We start from the raw sequence: 18,894 nt of genomic DNA, 5'->3' as shown, positions 1-18,894 counted from the left end.
GCTGGCGGGGACATTTTAGGGCGGGTGCCGAGCCCTGATGCCAGCCCTGATCCCGCTCTCCCACGGGACAAATCCCCGCGTGGTGGTTTTGCACGGAGAAAGGCACAGGTGGGCTGGGGACATCACCCAGTGGCATCTCCACGGCTCCATCCCAAATTGTCTCGGGGATGTCCCCGGGCCGAGCCCCCCAGGAGCCCCCCAGGGCCAAGGCTGTGGCTCCAGGGGGGTTCCAGAACCTCCCCAGCTTTGCCCACGGAGGTGAAAGCGGCCGGGATGGCATCCCAGGGCAGCCGGGAGAGCCAGCTGGGCTGGGAAAATCCAGCCCCACGAGTCCGGAGCCGTGGGAAAGCGCCGGAGCCGTGGGGCTCTGGGCCGGTGACTCAGCCCCGGCTGCTCCAGGTCCGGCTCCACAGCCCCGGGGGTTCATCCCAGTTTTCCAGAGTGCTCCACTTTTCCCACCGGGAGTGCCGCGGGAAGCGCTCTCTGTTATTCTTCGCCCCCCCCCCCAGTGAGCATCGCGCCGAATTTTGGGAGGTGCTGGCGGGCTGCAGACGCCATCCCCCCACCCAGGGGTGCCCGGCTCCCCCCACGCCCCCCGGCCCAGCCCCGCACGGCCGCTCCCGGCTCATCCCCGCTGCCGCCGGCTCAGATAAGGGCTCGGGCCGGGATCAACGGTCTCGGCCACAGCGGAGCCGTCACTACACATTAACCAGCTGTCCGATGGAGCAACGCGTCCTCGGAGCCAAGATCAACAGTCCCCAAAGCAAACTGGGAGCGGGGCCAGGCGCAGCGAGCGCGGCCGGAGCCTCCGGGCGAGCCCCCCGCTCCAAAGGGGCCCCCCCGGGCTTCGCACCCCCGGGCTGGGCTCGCCTTTGGCTCTGCGGGCCGGGCCGGGACCTCGCCCCGCGGGCGTGGGCGGGTGACGAGCATCCCCAGGGTGTCCCTGCGGTTCCCAGGGATGGGGTTTTAAGGGAAGAGAGGGTTTGGGATGAGCCGGTTTGTGTTTTAGGGCGGGGGTGCTGCATCGTGGGTTGTCCCCCGGGATGTTCGGAGGGACCCTCGGGCTCCCCAGCAGCATCCCGGGGGTGCCGCTTCCCGGTGTGCCAGCCTGTCCCGGGGACATCCGAGGATCCCCTGTCCCCGACCCCCCTCCGCCACCAGCGCCAGGGGCTGCTGCCGTGCGGAATCCCAAAAGCATCGGACAAAACCCACGGAGCTGCTGGGGGGGTGGGGGGGGGGGGGAATTCTGCGGATCGTGGGGGGCTCTGCAGGTCTGGGGGAGGCTCTGGAAATCCGGGGGAGTCCTGCGTGTACAGGGGGGCTATGCAGACCGGGGGGGGGGGGGGGGGGGGGGGGGGGGGGCTGTGTGTGTCCAGGCGGAGCTCTGCGGGTTTTGGGAAGGAGGGGGGGGGTCACTACAGATCCGGGGGGGGGTCCCGACACCCGCAGCATCCCCCGCTATGGGGCAAGGGGGGGGGGGTCCCCTCGCCTGCCGCACGTGACCCGTGGGGGGGATGGGGGGGTAACATTTTCCCCCCCCCTCCCCCCCCTCACTGCACCACGCACTGGGGACCCCCCTCCGTGAGCTGGGGGGAAGGGGAGGTGTGTGGGCGGAGCCTCCCTCTCTGGCCCCGCCCCCCTCGGCTCCGCAGCCGATGGAATTTTCCACTCGCGGGCGCGGCGCGGGCTCCCGCCGGCCACGCCCCTTCCCCGCCCCCCCCGCCCCCGCGCGCGCGCGCGCTCCCCGCGCGGCCCCGCCCCCGCCCTCTTCCCGCCATCCCCCACGGCGGGGAAAAGATGGCGGCCGCCATGGTGGCGGGGCTGGGCCGCAAGGCCCCGCGCTTCTGCTGGAAGGTGGGGCCGGGAGGAGCGGGGTGAGGGGCACTGGGGAGCTCCGAGGGGCCGCGGGATGAGCGGTGGGGGTGAGGGAGAGCGCGGAGAGCCGTGGTGCGTGCGAGGCGTGAGGGGAAATAAATGAAGGTGCTGGCGGTACTGGACTCACTCCGGGCTCTGCTGTTGCCTCTCCTCAGGCTGCGGAGTCGCTGCTCCGTCCCGGGGCCGTCCCGTCCTGTGTCGTTGTGCCGGTGAGGGGCAGGAGGAAGCGCCCGCCGGTGCCCGAGTGGGCCCGGGAGCTGAGCCCTGAGGAGAGGGAGAGGAGGCTCAAGTCCGCGGCTCCCGTCTTCCCGGACGAGCGCATAGAGCGCACATTCTTCTTGGCCTGCACGGGTACGGCACAACCAGGGAGCCAGTCTGGGCCGGTTGATGGTCTGAGAGAGAGAATCACGCGGAATTCCTTACTCACGTTCCTTCTGGCCAGCGGGAGAGGCTTCCATGCCTGATGGCCAAAGCTTCTTGAATCCTGGAGTTCCACAGGCGTTTGGGTTGGGACAGCCCGTCCAGTGCCACTCCTGCCATGGAAGGGACAGCTCCCACTGTCCCTGGGTGCTCCAGCCTGGCCTGGGACACTCCCAGGGATCCAGAGGCGGCCACAGCTTCTCTAGGAATTCAATCCCAGCCTCTCCCTACCCTCTCAGGGAGGAATTCCTTCCCAAAATCCCCTCTAAACTTCATCTTGAAGCCATTTCCCCCCTCTTCTCTGAGTTGTGAAGGAAGAGCAGAGAGCAGCACCCGTGGATGAGCTTAGCTCAGGAATTCTCAGCGTGCTCCGATTTCCCCTCTTCATTCCCTTGGTTCTGAGCCTCCTCCTGAGCTGCTTTTCCTAATCCCAGCTGAAATCATGGATCCCTATGTCCCTCCCGAGGGCGATGCCCGCCTGACCTCGCTGTCCAAGGACGGTGTGAAGCAGCAGATGCAGAAGCTGAGGCAAACAGCGGCGTCCCAGCTGGCGTACGTACCCCTCGTTAGCTAATTAGTGCAATTAGCCTGCTGTAGCAGCTCTGTTTGGCTTGTCCTGCCTCTGTCCCTGGGAGATATTCCTCCCCCAGTTCCTCCAGGCCACCCAGGACCCCCCAAAAATCCCCCAGATCTTCCCAGGAGCCCCCTGTGTCCCCCGTAGGTTACCTCTAGGCCACCCAGGATCCCCCAAATCCCCTCAAAACTCCCCCAAATCCCCTCAAAACTCCCCCAAATCCCCTCAAAACTCCCCCAAATCCCCTAGGGTCCCCCCATGTTTTCCCCCTAGGTTACCTCTAGGCCACCCAGGATCCCCCAAATCCCCTCAAAACTCCCCCAAATCCCCCCAGGATCCCCATGTTTTCCCCCTAGGTCAACCAGGACCCCCAAATCCCCCCAGGACCCCTCAACCCCCACCAAACCCTCTCTGTGAGGGAGCTGGGGGTTCTCTGGATGATTTTAGGATTAAGGAGTTGTTTTATGCTGTTTCCCATTCCCTGCTTTTCCCATTGTTGTTGTTCCCCTTCCCCAGGGTTTCCCACCTCTCCTGCTGGGAATGGCCACGCTATGCACTCCGAATTTTTTTTAGTATTCTTTGTATCTGGCTCTTTTATGACCACCTGAAGGTTTTTTCTTAGTGGGGGATGTCCAGTTCTCAGCTGGTAAAAGCTGGGATTGAATCCTGTAGGATCCAAACATCCAGGACAGCTTTCATTTGTTCTTCCCTTGAATTTTTTTTTTATTTATTTTTTTTTTTTCCCCAGCCTGCGGAAGATCAAAGATCATGACCCGGATTTCAGCACCAAAACTTTCCCTGAGAAAGCTCAGGAGATATTTATTGAGGCCCACAACTCCCTGGCAAAGTAAGGCCCTTCCCTGACCCGTGTGGGAAAGGTGGGAATTTGTGAGGGAAAAAGGAATTTGTGGGTTGGGAAAACAGGAATTTGTGAGGGAAAAGGCAGGAATTTCTGGGTTGGGAAAGCAAGAATTTTTGTGGGGGGAAAAGGGGGAATTTATGGGTTGGGAAAACAGGAATTTGTGTGGGGAAAAGGGGGGATTTGTGAGGGGGAAAGGTGGGAATTTGTGAGGGAAAAAGGAATTTGTGGGTTGGGAAAGCAAGAATTTGTGTGGGGGGAAAAGGGGGAATTTGTGGGTTGGGAAAACAGGAATTTGTGTGGGGAAAAGGGGGGATTCGTGGGGGGATTTGTGAGGGGGAAAAGTGGGAATTTGTGAGGGAAAAGGCAGGAATTTCTGGGTTGGGAAAGCAAGAATTTGTGTGGGGAAAAGGCAGGAATTTGTGGGGGTATTTGTGAGGAGGAAAAGTGGGAATTTGTGAGGGGAAAAGGGGGAATTTGGGGGGATTTGTGAGGAGGAAAGGTGGGAATTTGTGAGGGGAAAAGGGGGAATTTGGGGGGATTTGTGAGGAGGAAAGGTGGGAATTTGTGAGGGAAAAGGCAGGAATTTGTGGGTTGGGAAAGCAGGAATTTGTGTGGGGGAAAAGGGGGGATTTGTGAGGGGGAAAGGTGGGAATTTGTGTGGGGAAAAGGGGGAATTTGAGGGTTGGGAAAGGCGGGAATTTATGGGTTGGGCAAGCGGGAATTTATGAGGGAAAAGGCAGGAATTTGTGGGTTGGGAAAGGGGAAATTTATGAGGGAAGAAGTGAGAATTTGTTGGGGAAAAAGGTGGGAATTTGTGAGGGAAAAGGCAGGAATTTGTGGGGGGACAGGAATTTGTAGTTTGGAATAGGTGGGAATTTGTGAGTGGGATGCAGAAAATTGTGAGGGGAAAGGGGGAATTTATGGGGAAAAAGTGGGAATTTGTGGGGAACATATTTTTTTTTTTTCTTTTTTTTTTCTTTTTTTTTTTTCTCTTTGCAGCTTTAACAAGCAGAAGCTTCACTCCCTGGTAACTGAGCGCTGTTACCCCGTAAGTGCCTGGAATTTTGGGATATCCTCAGCTGGAAGGGACCCCCAGAGATCATCAATCCAACCCTGGCCCTTCACAGCACAATCCCAACAATCCCATCCCTGGGAGCATTGTCTAAACACTCTCACATTTGGGGTCATGATCATTCCAGTGCCCAAAAACCCTCAGGATGAAGAACTTTCCCCTGAAATGCAGCCTCACTTTTCCCTGAAATGCAGCCTCACTTTCCCCTGAAATGCAGCCTCACTTTTCCCTGAAATCCAGCCTAACCTTTCCCTGGCACAGCTCCAGCCATTCCCTGGATTCTGTCCGAGGGATCAATGCCTGCATCACTTCCATGACATTTAAAACTCTCTAATGAGAGAGTCTCTAATAGAGAGTCTGTCTCGTTTTTTAATGGATTTTTTTCCATGATTTTTTTTTTTTAAGGCTTTCTAAACCTGACGATGCCTTATTTTTTTTTCTGGATACAGCAAAGAGGGAAAACCCAAAACTAATCAACAACCAATGAAACGTTTGTGGTGTTTTCTCAGTTTGCATCCGGACCGAGTCGGAGCTGATTTTCACTGGCAGCAGCGAACAGATCGTTAATTATTTTAATTAATTCCAAGCTGATTTCTCCTGGCAGGACATGGTGCGTGGGAACAGGTACAGAACCATCCGCTGGAGGTTTGTGGAGTCCCTGGAGCCCCCCAGGGTGGTGCACCTGCGCTGTGAGGGCGTCATGAACCGGGGCAACCTCTACGGGCAGGTGACGGTGAGGATGCACAGCCGCCAGGTGAGCCCAGCTGGGGGATCCTGGGCTGGGTTTGGAGGGAAGGGACCTTAAATCCCATCTCGGGGAGGAGTTTCTTCCTTACATCCCATCTAAACTTGAGTTTGGAGCCATTTCTCCCTGTTGGTTTTTCCTCTCCGTGTTTGGTGTCAGATCCTTCGGGACCTAAAACTGTTCTACTCCAGGCTGATCGATTCTAATTTTTCCAGCCTTTCCTCCTAGGAAAATCCATTTCTCTGTGTTCCCTCACCAACCCCAACCTGCTGCCAGCCCAGGGCTGAGAATCCCAATGTTTTTTAGGTTGGAAAACCCTAAATCCCATCCCATTCCACCCCTGCCATGGGCAGGGACACCTCTCACTGTCCCAGGGTGCTGCAGCCTGGCTGGGGACACTTCCAGGGTGGAGCAGCCACAGGTTCCCTGGGAAATCCATTCCTGCCCTCACAGGGAGGAATTTCTTCCTTGCATCCCATCTAAAGCTGGATTTGGAGCCATTTCTCCTTGTCATTTGTTCCTCTCCATGTTTGTTGTCAGATCCTTCAGGACCTGGAAGGTCACCCTAAAACTGTTCTTCTCCAGGCTGTTCAATCCCAATTTTCCCAGCCTTTCCTCCTAGGAAAATCCATCCCTCCATCTTCCCTCACCAACCCCAACCTGCTGCCAGCCCAGGGATGAGAATCCCAATCTTTTTTGGGTCGGAAAGTTTTTAAATCCTATCCCATGGGCAGGGACACCTCCTGCTATCCCAGGTTGCTCCTAACCCCATCCATCCTAGGTTTTTTTGGTTTATTTGTTTTTGTTTTTTTTTTGATCTTTTGCCAGATTTTGGCCATCTATGACCGCTTTGGGCGGCTCATGTATGGTGGAGAGGAGATTCCCAAGGATGTTCTGGAATATGTTGTGTTTGAGAGGTACCTGGTGAACCCCTATGGAACGTGGAGGATGCATGGGAAGATTGTCCCAGAGTGGGCTCCACCCAAGGATCCCATCATTAAGGTGGGAAAATGGAGATCCCCGGGATGGGGAGGGGAAGAAAGGATGGAGATCCCTAGGGAACATTCTGGACAAGGCTGGGCTGCCTGGGGGGTTGAAGGTGAGGGGTTCATCCACGGGCAGAGCTGTTTGGAATGTCCATGGAATTGTTCCCTGGAGCACCTGGGAGCTGGAATGGGAGGCTGAGGGCCTGGAATGGCTGAGGGCCAGGTGTGGGATAATTTTGGGAATTATTTCCCCCTGTGCCCAACTTGGAAAAGTGTTTGGGCCTCCCTGTGTTACTAAAAACAGATCTTGGAGGAGGAGGGGAGAATTCCAGCACAATTCAAGGCTTCCCATCCCGTTCCCTTCTCCTGCCTCCATCTGATCCTCACCTTCTTCCCTTTCCAGAGCCCCCCTGCTCCCCTTTTTCCCTGCTGATTTTTGTCCCTTGCTTTTCCAGACGGTGATGATTCCTGGCCCAGCCCCGGATCCCTCCGAGGAGCATGAAAAAGTGAAGTAGAAAGTTCTGGAACGTGGACAGGGACGACAAACAGGCCGGGAGGGGGAGGATTGGGAACGTGCTGGATGTGACTGTGCCTTCCCTGGGAGCAAACTGGGGAATGGGCTCCAGCCACTCCAGATTTCAAGGAACCAGAGGGGCTGGGAGGGGGATCTGGAGGAGCTCTGGAAGAGCTTGGCTCTGTCCCAGCACACTCTGTGTGCTTCAGCCTCACCCTCGCTGGGTTTCCCTGAGGATGAGGAGCCTCAGGAGCATCCACGGGCCACCCTCTGTCCTGGAATTCCATGGGAGAGCCCTTGGAATATTTGTCACCTCTATGAGAGGTGCACAGACCTGCTGGTCAGTCATTAAAACTTCACCAGTGGCTTTTAGCACAAGTGGTTTTTTTTTTTTTTTTTCCCCCATCTCTTCTGATTCCCAAACTCCTCTATTTTTTTAAACAAAAACCAGGAAGGGTTTAAATCGAGTTCTGTGGTGGAGGGGGTGGGTGCTGCCATTGGAATCTTCCAGAGGAGCTGCTGCACAGCTGATAATTGGATTTAATTTCACTTCTGGTTCCTCAGGAGGGGCTGGGGTTGGTGTTGGTGTTGGTGTCAGAGCTTGCACTGTCACTGAGGGACTGGCACCATCCTGTGGACACGGTGACATCTGCAGCTGTCCCTGCTTTTCCAGGATGCCTGGGTTGGGAAAACACTTTTGGATTTTTTTTTTTTTTTTTTTATTTCCCATGGTTGGGAATAAACCTGTGAGGCTCCTGGTCAGCTCAGCCTGTTCTCCTCACTCACAACAAAATCCTCCCTGCTCACCCAAGAACAAACCATTTTCTCCTTTTTGTCCTGCTTTTTAACTCGGCCACTTGCAGAGCGTGGGAGAGTTCAGGGAATTTTTGTTTCTTCCTTGAGGGGGATTTTGCAGAGCTGTAAAAAGAGGAGGTGTGGCTCCTTTTTGCTTCTCGGTGTTCCTTTTGGGAGGGCAGGACCTCCTCGTTGTGCTGTGCTGGGAGAGGAGCCAGCAGTGGAATCCCTGCCATGGCCTTTGAGAAGTCACAGGGGTGTCACAATCCCTCTGTTCCTAAAAAAAAAAAACCAATCATTTTCTGTGGAGCCTCTGCCTCGCTGAGTGTGGGAGCTCAGCTCCTTCCTTGGTTTTGTCTGGTGGAGCTCAGGATGGGAGGGGATGGAATTCCTGAAAACCCAGAGGGAGGAGAGGGTTGGGATTGTTCAGGCTGGAAAAGGGGATTTTTGGGGTGACCTCATTGAGAATTGCAGTCCCTGAGGGAGCTGTGGGAAAGATGGAGAGAGGGATGAAAGGACAGGACACAGGGAATGGATTCCGAGTGCCACAGGGCAGGGATAGGTGGGATTTTGGTAGGGAATTCCTGGCTGGGAGGGCAGGGAGGGGCTGGGATGGAATTCCCAGAGAAGCTGTGGCTGCCCTTGGATCCCTGGGAGTGTCCAAGGCCAGGTTGGAGCGCCCTGGGACACGGGGATGTCCCTGGATGGGCTTTAAGGTCCCTTCCCTCCAAAGCTGGGATGTGTGGGGTTCCCCAGCCCTGGCTCCAAATGAAAAAGGGGATTTTGGGTGGAATGTGGCTTTTTTTGGAGAATGGCTTTTCCTTCCAGAGCCAACCCCTCTCCAACCTGTGCCACTCAACCCCTCCACTGCTGGATTTCCTCTCCAGCCCCTTCCCTGGGGATATCCCAGCTCTTCCCCACTGCACAGCCATCACCTCCAAGCACACTCCATAGTTAATTCCATTTATTTCCTGTATTTACACATAATTACACAACAGGACCTTCAGCCTCACACCCCCAGACCCCCAATCCAACACCAGGGCTGGGCAGGGGGGAGCAGCCTCCAGCTCCAGCTTTTCCCTTCCTGATGGGATGGATGGATCCATGGATGCAAGGATGGATAGATGGAGGGACATATGGAAGGATGGATGATAGATGGGTCCATGGATGGAGCTGCTGCTGCCGGGATCCCCTCACACCCCACCCTCATCCCGGGGGCTCCCCCCAGCTCTGCCCTGCCCGGGGCAGGACCGTGAGCGATCCGTGCTCTCCTCCTCCCATGGACACACCTCGGAGCTTTTCCTCGTGTCCGAGCTGGGCTTGGTGGGTGCTGATGGAGCCTCTCCAGCTTCCCAAGGACAAACCTGAGCCAGGCCAGTGCTGGGGCTGCAGCTGCTGCCCACCCCTGGGTGCTGGATGCTGGGCTGGAGCCGGCACAGGGGCTTGTGCTCAGCTTCTCTGTGGGATCTGCCCCTGGATTTTTCTACAAGTGTTGGAGACAGAGCGGAGGAAACTCGGTGGGCTCCCTGTGGCTGCACACCTGGCTGGGAGGTTTCCTCCTCTGACCCAAGGGGCTCTGCTGCTTCCCAGGGGCAAATTTCAGATTTCCTGCTCTCCCTGCTGCTGGATTTCTTGAATGGCTCCTTTCCCACTGCAGTTTTCAGGGAGAGCTCCTCTGTGTCCGGGCTCTCCCATGGACAGATGGACTCTCGGTCTCTGCTCCCCGTCTCCAAAACTCTGGAAGCTTCTCTTGCTGGAAGCTTCTCCTTACTTGGGTCAGTTCCTTTCACCAGCTGAGGTTCAGCCCCTTCCCAGGGACAGATCTCGGATTTATCACTGGATTCAACCTCCCAGGGACAGATCTCTGCCTTCTCCGAGCTCTGGGATTTCCCTGGAGCTGCTTTGAGCAGTTCTGAGCTCCCAGTGCAGGGTTTGGCCGGGGGCAGCTCCGTGTCCGGGCTGTCCCAAGGACAGATGGACACTCGCTCTCTGCTCCCCTTCTCCAGAGCTTTGGAGGCTTCTTTTCCTGGGAGTGTCCCCTTCCCTGGGGCTGTTCCTTTCTCCAGCCGAGGTTCAGTCACCTCCCATGGACAGATTTCAGCTTTATCATTGGATTTCAGATCCTGAGACTCCCAAGGACAGATTTCAGTTTTATCACTGGATTTCAGATCCTGTGACTCCCAGGGACAGATTTCAGCTTTATCACTGGATTTAGAGTCCTGTGACTCCCAAGGACAGATTTCAGCTTTGTCACTGGATTTGGATTCCTGAGTCTCCCAGGGACAGATCTCTGCCCTCAGGCTCTCTGTGCTCTGGGACTTCCCTGGAGCTGCTTTGAGCAGTTCTGAGCTCCCCGTGCGGGGTTTGGACAGAGGCTGCTCCGTGTCTGGGCTGTCCCAAGGAGAGATGGATTCCCTGTCTCTGCTCCCCTTCTCCAGAGCTCTGGTGGTTTGTTTTCGTGGGAGTCTCTTCTTACCTGGGGTTGCTGTTTTCTCCAGCTGATGTGCAACCACCTCCCAGAGAGAGATTTCAGCTTTGTCACTGGATTTAGAGTCCTGTGACTCCCAAGGACAGATTTCAGTTTTATCACTGGATTTCAGATCCTGAGACTCCCAGGGACAGATTTCAGCTTTGTCACTGGATTTGGATTCCTGAGTCTCCCAGGGACAGATCTCTGCCCTCAGGCTCTCTGTGCTCTGGGATTTCCCTGGTGCTGCTTTGAGCAGTTCTGAGCTCCCCGTGCGGGGTTTGGACAGAGGCTGCTCCGTGTCTGGGCTGTCCCAAGGACAGATGGACACTCGCTCTCTGCTGTCCAGGGATCTGTCCGGGCTGGCCAGCGCTGCCTGGCGCGTGATGCGCTTGTCCCCCTTGGAGCCCCCACCAGGGACCTGCTTTGCCTTTGGCTGCTGGGAGGGAGGTTCAGCCCCTTCCCAGGGACAGATCTCGGATTTATCACTGGATTCAACCTCCCAGGGACAGATCTCTGCCTTCTCCGAGCTCTGGGATTTCCCTGGAGCTGCTTTGAGCAGTTCTGAGCTCCCAGTGCAGGGTTTGGCCGGGGGCTGCTCCGTGTCCGGGCTGTCCCAAGGACAGATGGACACTCGCTCTCTGCTCCCCTTCTCCAGAGCTTTGGAGGCTTCTTTTCCTGGGAGTGTCCCCTTCCCTGGGGCTGTTCCTTTCTCCAGCCGAGGTTCAGTCACCTCCCAGGGACAGATTTCAGCTTTATCACTGGATTTAGACTCCTGGGATTCCCAGGGACAGATTTCAGCTTTATCACTGGATTTCAGATCCTGAGAGTCCCAGGGACAGATTTCAGCTTTGTCACTGGATTTGGATTCCTGAGTCTCCCAGGGACAGATCTCTGCCTTCTCTGAGCTCTGGGATTTTCCCGAAGGAGATTTGGGCAGGAGTTTAGCTGGGGGCTGCTTTCCTTTTTCCAGTGCTCCGGATTCCACTTTTTCTTCTCCTTTGGAAAAGTCCCGTGTGTCCTGCCTCAATTTCTCCTTCCCCGACAGAGCCGGAGCCTCTTCCCAGGGGCAGATCTCTGTTTTTGGGCGCAGCTCATCCTCCACCTCCCAGGGACAGATGTTTGCCTTTTTGCTCTCTGTGGTTCCAGCCCGTTGCGATGAGGCTTTGAGCCGAGCTAGGGTTTTTCCTGCGAGCCCCATCCCAGGCTGCTCCACACCTTCTCCAGGTATGGGGAATCCCTGCCCCTCCTGCTCCAGCCGAGCCCCCTCTGCATCCCAGGGGCAGATTTCTGCTCGGACACTCCTTCCCTGTTCCCTGCTCTCCCACGGGCACACCTCAGCCCTCCTTCCCTCCGCTTGCCTCTCGGCCTCTCTCGGCAGCTCTGGTGGTTTTTCCACTGCCGCAGAGCGCTGAGAATCCCCCTCACTGCCGCCCTTCCCAGGGCAGATTCCTGCTTTGCAGCTGGAATCTCCCCGCGTTCCCCCAGGACTGAGCTCTCGCTGCGCGCTCCCGGCTCCTCTCCAGCTCCCCCCAGGGCCCCGCTCGGGCTCGGGCTCGCTGCTCCCTTTTCCCAGCGCCTTGTCCGGGCTCTCTGGGATCCCACCATCCTCCCGGGCAGCGATCGCCTCCTGGCGCAGCAAGGTTCCCCTTCCTGCCGGCATTCCGGGCGGACAAACCTCGGCCCGCGGCTTCGCCCCCGCCGCGCCCCGCACGCTGCTCGGGGTGGGCTTTACCGGCGGCTGCTTCTCCTCCGGGTGCTCCCGGGGCTGCAAGGACCCGCCGGTCCCCTCGAGCTGCCCGAGTGTCCCTTCCTCCTCTGTGGCTCCGGGAATGTCCTCCCCTACATCCACTGCAGGGGTCTCGTTCCCTCCCTGGCGCTGTACCCGTGCCACCTCCGCGGGACGTGCGGCTCCTTGGTGGCCCGCGCTGGGTGGCTCCAGACTCCCACCGGTACCCGCGTCCCTTCGGGCAGCGCTGGGCTCCTCTGCCGCTTCGTCCCCATCGCCTGTCCCTGGGGCCAGACTGTCCCATCGTCCTCCCGTCCCGCTGTCCCCCCAGTCCGCGGCTTCCCCGGGGATGGCGGCGTTGTTGTTGTGCTGGAGAGCGAGGCCCTGCCCGCTCCCCTCGGGGCTTTTGGCAGCGGGGTCTGGACTGACATCCCCGAGGGACACGGCCGAGGCCTCTGCCAGGCCGGACTTCTCCCTCCTGCTGCTCCCCGTCTTCCTGAGGCTCCCCTCGCTTTTCCCTTTCAGGATGCTCTTCCCCCTGGAGCGGTTCAGGGCTTTGATGGCGAGTCCCAGGCTCCGGAAACTCTTCTGGGAGGGCGGCTTGGGGCCGGGGCTGGTGGCCGCTGTATCACCGGGAGTCCCTGACTCTGCTGCCTCGGCCGCTTTTTGTTTCCTGCTCAGGATCTCTTCCTGGACCAGCTCCCAGGGACAGACGTGTGCCGGGGTGGCGCTCGGGGTCAGCAGCCTGCCCTTCCCTGCCGGGGGGGACGCGAGCTCCGGTTCGTCCCCCGCTGTCCCCTCCGCTTCTCCCGCCTGTGCCGGGGGACCCGAGGCTGGCTCCGGGCCGTCCCCGAGCGTCCCCGAGCGCTGCAGGCTCTGGTAGCGGACGGGGGGCGGCGGGGGTGTTTTCTTCACGGTCACCCGCACCCTCCTGGGCGGGTGGGCGCTGTCAACGCTGACGCTCTTGACGGGCCCGTAGGTGACGTGTTTGTGTCCCTTGGCGTCGCCCAGCAGGGCCACGTCCCCCTGCGAGCCCCTCTCGGTGGGGCCCTGCGGTGTCGCCGTGCCGCTGGGGACCCTCGGGGCCGGCGCGGAGAGGTGGCGGCTGCCGTGCCACTCGTCCCGGGCTGCCAGCAGCGCCACTTCCCGAGCCCCGGCGACAACGCTGTGCGACTTCTGCAAGGGCGGAGCGCGGCCCGGGGGTCGCCGCCAGTGCCCCGCCAGATTTTGGGCGCTGGCCGATTTGCACAGGAGCGGGGCGGCATCCAGCGAGTCGCTGTCGGATTGCTCCGGGTCTATCACGGCCGCCGGCGGAGGCTCCTCGGGCGGGCTGGGGGTGCGCGATCTTCGGCGGGGCTCCCGCGGGGGCCCCTCGGAGCTGCGGGATTTGCGCAGGGCTGAGGAGCGGCGCCGGGAACTTTCGTCCCGCATCCTCAGGCTGGTCCCTGCGGCATCCAAGAGCCGCTTGGCCGAGGAGCTGCGGCGGGACGCGGTCCCCGAGCGGTCCCCGGCGCTGCTGCGGCGGGACGCGCTCTCGGGCAGCTCGGCTCCGCCGCGGCGCAGGATGGAGCGGGCGAGGCTGCGGCGGGAGCCGCGCTTCTTGGCCAGGTGAGGGTTGTTGGTCGCCATCCGCCACGTCTTGTGCACCTCCAGCTGTCGGTAAAGTTTCTTCAGCTCCTCCTGCTCCGCGGGCGGGGGGGACGCGGCAGAGAAGAGAGAAGAGAGAGCCTACAGCGGGGGCTGCGGGCGGGACCGCCCCGCCGAGCCCCGCGTTATCCCCGTGTCCCTAAACCCCTCCGCGCTGCCCAGAGGACGAGGAGGGTTTGCCCACCCGGGTGGGGGTCACCCTGCACCCCCTCGTCTCCCCTCCCTCTGCTTTTCATCAGGAAAAGATTGCGAAAGGCACCTCTTACTCTGCACAGCTAGCGTCAAAAGAAGGTCCTGAGTGTGCCACCCACCCGAATGTCATCGGGGTCGAGACTGTGCTCGCTCCAGGCGGACGCGATGCTGCTGTTCATGCAGGAGCCCGAGTGCCGCATGTCCAGCTCGTCCTCGTACACCTCGGCCGTGATCTCCTCCCGCAGCGGCGAGCCCGTGTGCAGGAACTGCGCGGGGACAGGGGGGAGTCACTCACTCAGGGGCTCCTTGCTCCCCGGGTCTCTGGGATGGGTGTTAGTGATGGAATCGTGGAATTGGTGAGGCTGGAAATGCTCTCCGAGGTCAGTGGGTCCAAAGGGTGACAAAGCCACCGCTTACCCACGTCCCCAAGTGCCACATCCAAACGTTCTCCAGCACTTCCAGGATGGGGACTTAACTTGTTCCGATGTCTGATCGCCCTTTCCATGAGAAATTTCCCCAGTATCCAACACAAACCTCCCCTGGCACAAGCTGAGGCCGTTCCCTCTCCTCTTGTCCCTGTTCCCTGGGAGCAGAGCCTGACCCTCCCCGGCTGTCCCCTCCTGTCAGGGAGTTGTGCAGAGCCACAAGGTCCTCCCTGAGCCTCCTCTTCTCCTGGCTGAGCCCCTTTCTCAGCTCCCTCAGCCTCTTGTGGTGCTCCAGCCCCTTCCCCAGCTCCATTCCTCCCCTGAATACCTTGGGAATGAAGAGCAGGGCCAGGGTCATGGTGATGGTGCCGTGGGTGTGAGCGAAGAAGAGCAGCAGTGTCCAGTCCGGATGCAGCGAGGGGACAATCAGGAACCTGGAAGGGACCAGGAGGTCAGTGCCAGGTCCCACCAGAGCCCCCTCCCCACCTCCAGACCCCACAGCCTCCCCCGTGTCTGGGCACTCAAATCCTTCCCCCTGTGGGAGTCCCAAACCCCCTTTCCTTTGGAGATCCTGAGCACCCAAATCCTCCTCACCTCGGGATGGCTCCCGAGCATCCCTAGGGGTGATCAGACCTTGATTTCCAGCCCTACCTGACCACGTGGAAGGCAGCAGAGACCATGAGCTCGTTGTGGAGGGCGATGCCCATGTAGCGGGGCTCGTGGAAGGCCGAGGGCACGGCACGTGTGGCGTAGCACAGGAAGCTGCCCCACAGCAGGAACAGCATCTCGGCTGTGGGGCAGAGAGGGAGACGCCCTGAGCAGCCACACACAACCCTGGCAGCTTTTGGGGGGGCTCAGCTGCTGCCCACCATCCTCACCCCGGGTGTTGTCAGAATGGCGATGGGTGGGAACGGGTCTGGAGCATCCCAAAGTTTGGAACTCAACACCTGCACCAGGGGATGCTCAGGGGTGAGGGTAGGAGGCGGCTGGGGCACCCCAAATCTCATTGAAAAATCCAGGAGGATTAAAGGGACAAGGGAATGAAAGCCTCACAGTTATGGGATGGGGTCCTGAGGCTGTGGGGATTCAGGGTCCTTGCAGACTCCAGGAGGAATAAAAGGACAAGGGAATGAAAGCCCCACAATTATGGGATGGGGTCCTAGGACCATGGGGACCCCCAGATCCTTGCAGTTTTCAGGGAGATTAAATGGATAAGTGGATGAAAGTCCCATATTTATGGGATTGGGTCTTAGGGCTCTGGGACCCCCAGATTCTTGCAGTTTCCAGGCAGATCAAACAGACAAGGGAATAAAATCCCCACAGTTATGGGAAGGGGTCCTGGCACTGTGGAGACCCCCAGATCCTTGCAGCTTTCAGGAAGATTAAAAGGATAAGAGAATGAAAGCCCCACATTTCCAGGGTGGGGTCCCGGGGCCGTGGGGACCCCCAGGACACATCGGGGGCCGGTCTCACCAATGACCATCATGTAATCCCAGCAGTCGTGGCCACAGATGGAGAAGTGGAGGCCACGGTTGGTCTGGGCACGGATGACCAGCGGGATGTTCTTGTGGCTGTTCTCCAGCATCCCGATGGTCCAGGCTGCCAGGAACCACAGCACCAGGAGCAGGATGGGCGCCAGCATCCTCAGCACCCGCCCGCTCGACACGTAGGGAGCGCGCTGGGCCGTGCGGGACAGGAACACCTTCAGCACCCTGCAGGTGTGGAGGGGTGAGACCCCAGCCCTGCCCAGTGAGACCCCAGCCCATCCTACTGAGATCCCATCCCATCCCATCCCATCCCATCCCATCCCATCCCATCCCATCCCATCCCATCCCATCCCATCCCATCCCATCCCATCCCATCCCATCCCATCCCATCCCATCCCATCCCATCCCATCCCATCCCATCCCATCATGGCTGTTCCAAGCCCCTCAGCCTCTTACTGCAGGGATCCTGAGCACCCCTCACTATGGGGGTCCTGAACCCCAAGTCCTCCCCACCAGGAGGGTCCAAATCCCCCCAACTGCTCCCCATCATGGGGGTCCTAAGTAGCCAACACCATCTCCCTCCCCAGGGGTCCCCAGCACCCAAACCCTCCCCATTGTGGGGGTCCTGAGGCCCCACTCCACTCTGGGTGTCCTTAGCACCCAAACCCTTCCCCCCGTGGGGGTCTCAAGCCCCCAGCCCCCCATCCCAGCTACCTGTAGAGCTTGAGGGTGATGGTGCCGTAGACGATGGCGAAGCCGAGCATCCGCACCCAGCGCAGGACGATGCAGCGGAAGATGCTGGGCTTGAAGTACAGGATGAACACCTGGAGCAGTGGAAAGGGGGATCACGGCTGGATCCCCCCTCAGCAACCACCTGCTTTTCAGGCCAGCCCTGTGCCACCCTCCCCCGTGACCCGCTGCAGCTCCTGCGGGAGGGGACAGCGGATTTGGGCAGGGATTAATTCCCACAGTCAGCGGGAGAAAAGGGATTTGGTTTTCTGAGAAGGTTTATACGGCAGTCCCCAGGGACCGTGCCAGTAAAATTAACAATTAGGTGGAGCTGTGCCCGTGCCCTGCTTTGGGCAGCCCCACCCTGGAAACCCCATCCTGGAGCTTTCCAGCCCAGGGGACAGCTGGATACTCACGGGGAAGTAGAGGAGGAGGGAGCCGAAGAGGATGGTCTCCAGCAGGATGATTCCTGATGTCCGGATCCTCTGCAGGGATGGAAGTGTGAGGGTGCAGCCTCAGAGGGGCCGGGTCCAGGGCGAGGAGACCCCTGAGGCTGCAGTTTTTGGGGTGCCAGTGGAGCAGGGGGACACGGGGACACCTTGCCTTGCTCCGTCGGAAGTGGTAGGACACGAGCATGCTGAGGAAGATGGCCAGCATGCAGCAGGCCTGGCACGACAGCACCGCTGCCCGCAGCACCTGGTCCTCCTGGATCAGGCAGGGAGCGTCGTCCTCGCAGGTGGCACAGCCCGGGTGGCACGGCCGGCACCCCAGGCGGGACCCCCTGTCTGTGCCCACCACACCTGGGGACAGAGCGACAGGGGGGGATCAGCACATCCCGGTGGGATCAGCACATCCCGGGTGGGATTAACACATCCAGGTGGGATCAACACATCCTGGTGGGATCAACACATCCCAGGGGGGATCAGCACATCCCGGGTGGGATCAGCACATCCTGGTGGGATCAGCACATCCCAGGGGGGATCAGCACATCCCGGGTGGGATCAGCACATCCTGGTGGGATCAGCACATCCCAGGGGGGATCAGCACATCCCTGGGCCTGGTGCCCCCCATGCCAAGGCACATGTTCTGTGTCCCCAAAGCCCCCCAGCCCTGGCCCCCACTGCTGTGTCCGTGTGCCACTGGGGACAGCAGGAGCCCCGGGCCATGGCGGCACCCACCTGCCCAGGCACCGCTGGCCACTCCGCCGGCCCCATAAAAACCCGGCTTGCACCTGCACAGGTACCTCCCGAGGACGAAGCCGCGGCTCTCCTGGGGGACACACTGAAGGAGACACCCTGAGACACATCTCCCACCCCCTGTGTCCCCCCATCCCCAAATCCCCCCGCCCCAGCGCCTCCAGCAGCCCCCACCTCGCGGCTACCTGACCCCACACCATCCTCCCCCACGGCCGCGAGGAATCAGTGGTTAAACATTTCAGAATTAAAACCCGAAGCTTGGCCCCAAATCCCTCCCTAAAACCTAAATGGACACCTAATGCAGCCGAGCGCCCTAATCCTGCCCAGCCGTGACGGCAGCCTCGGGCCGGGCACTGCTCCCTAATCCCCCCCGGCCGCATCCTGCCCCAGCGGGCCGCGCTGGCGGCTCCGCTGCCCATTGTTGTTTCCTGGAGGGATGCCCGGCGCACAGCCCGGCCCTCTGGAAGGCATGACTGGTAGGAAACAGGAGCTGGCGACGCCTTTCCCGCTTGGAGACAGCTCTGGATGGGACTCCCAGTGCTGGGGGGCTGCGGGGTTCTCCCTGTCTGGAGGCGCTGCTGGTTGTGCCAAGCCCTGAGACGCTCGGGCACCGCTGTCTCGCTGTGCTGGGCACTGCTGGAGTGGCCGGGGTGATGCTGCCAGCTCCCCGTCCCCGCCGTGCCCGCGGTGCCCGGGCAGGGAGCAGCCGGCTCACACGGCGGTGGGCAGGGGAAGATTTGCACAATAAACCGCTCGCCGCGGTGCGGGAGCAGCTGAGCGAAGCAGATGGATCGCCCGGGAGAGAGGATAAAGCTCAGCCCGGAGGGAGGGACGTGGGGCACGGGCAACCCGCCCGGGGCTACGGGGGGTGGTTGGGTGCGGGGTACCCCGGTCCCGGCGGGGGAGAGGATGGGGTGCGGGGTGCGGGGTGCCAGGGGCCGCTACCTGGGTGCTGTTGAGGTCACAGCGATGCGTGTCCGAGAACCAGCCCGGCCCGCTGGAGCACTGGTCGATGGCCACATCCCTCAGCTCCACGTCCACCCGCACGACCCCCCTGTGACCGGGGACTGGGGGTCAGCCCGGGGGTGGCGTGGGGCATCCCTGTGCCCACGCCGTGCCCCCCACCCAGAACCGCTGAGCCCCTGGGCCAGCCGCGGTGGGGCTGGGGCACGGACCAGG

General features: G+C 60.0%; 2 protein-coding genes across 2 annotated transcripts in view; one reads left to right on the top strand and one right to left on the bottom strand.

Annotated features, from left to right (window-relative positions):
- Nucleotides 1-1,790: 1,790 nt before the first annotated feature.
- On the top strand, nt 1,791-8,107 carry MRPL45 (mitochondrial ribosomal protein L45). Its single transcript, XM_062508333.1, has 8 exons — nt 1,791-1,854; nt 2,031-2,226; nt 2,730-2,847; nt 3,618-3,716; nt 4,731-4,779; nt 5,408-5,557; nt 6,377-6,550; nt 6,990-8,107. The coding sequence occupies exons 1-8, from the start codon at nt 1,798-1,800 to the stop codon at nt 7,047-7,049; spliced, it is 903 nt and encodes a 300-aa protein (XP_062364317.1). The 5' UTR covers nt 1,791-1,797; the 3' UTR covers nt 7,050-8,107.
- Nucleotides 8,108-9,036: 929 nt separating this feature from the next.
- GPR179 (G protein-coupled receptor 179) overlaps nt 9,037-18,894 on the bottom strand; it is an 11,356-nt gene continuing 1,498 nt past the window's right edge. The window contains exons 2-12 of the mRNA XM_062508383.1: nt 18,661-18,769; nt 17,698-17,800; nt 17,123-17,319; nt 16,936-17,004; nt 16,505-16,614; nt 15,777-16,015; nt 14,955-15,093; nt 14,632-14,737; nt 13,998-14,144; nt 10,042-13,719; nt 9,037-9,924 (exon numbers count right to left, since the gene is read on the bottom strand). Of these exons, the coding sequence (XP_062364367.1) occupies nt 9,037-9,924; nt 10,042-13,719; nt 13,998-14,144; nt 14,632-14,737; nt 14,955-15,093; nt 15,777-16,015; nt 16,505-16,614; nt 16,936-17,004; nt 17,123-17,319; nt 17,698-17,800; nt 18,661-18,769 (5,785 nt within the window). The remainder of the gene's footprint in view (nt 9,925-10,041; nt 13,720-13,997; nt 14,145-14,631; nt 14,738-14,954; nt 15,094-15,776; nt 16,016-16,504; nt 16,615-16,935; nt 17,005-17,122; nt 17,320-17,697; nt 17,801-18,660; nt 18,770-18,894) is intronic.

This window comes from Cinclus cinclus, chromosome 24, assembly GCF_963662255.1.
Source record: "Cinclus cinclus chromosome 24, bCinCin1.1, whole genome shotgun sequence".
In the NCBI taxonomy this organism is placed as follows: Eukaryota; Metazoa; Chordata; class Aves; order Passeriformes; family Cinclidae; genus Cinclus; species Cinclus cinclus.
This window is presented reverse-complemented; position numbering and strand designations above follow the sequence as displayed.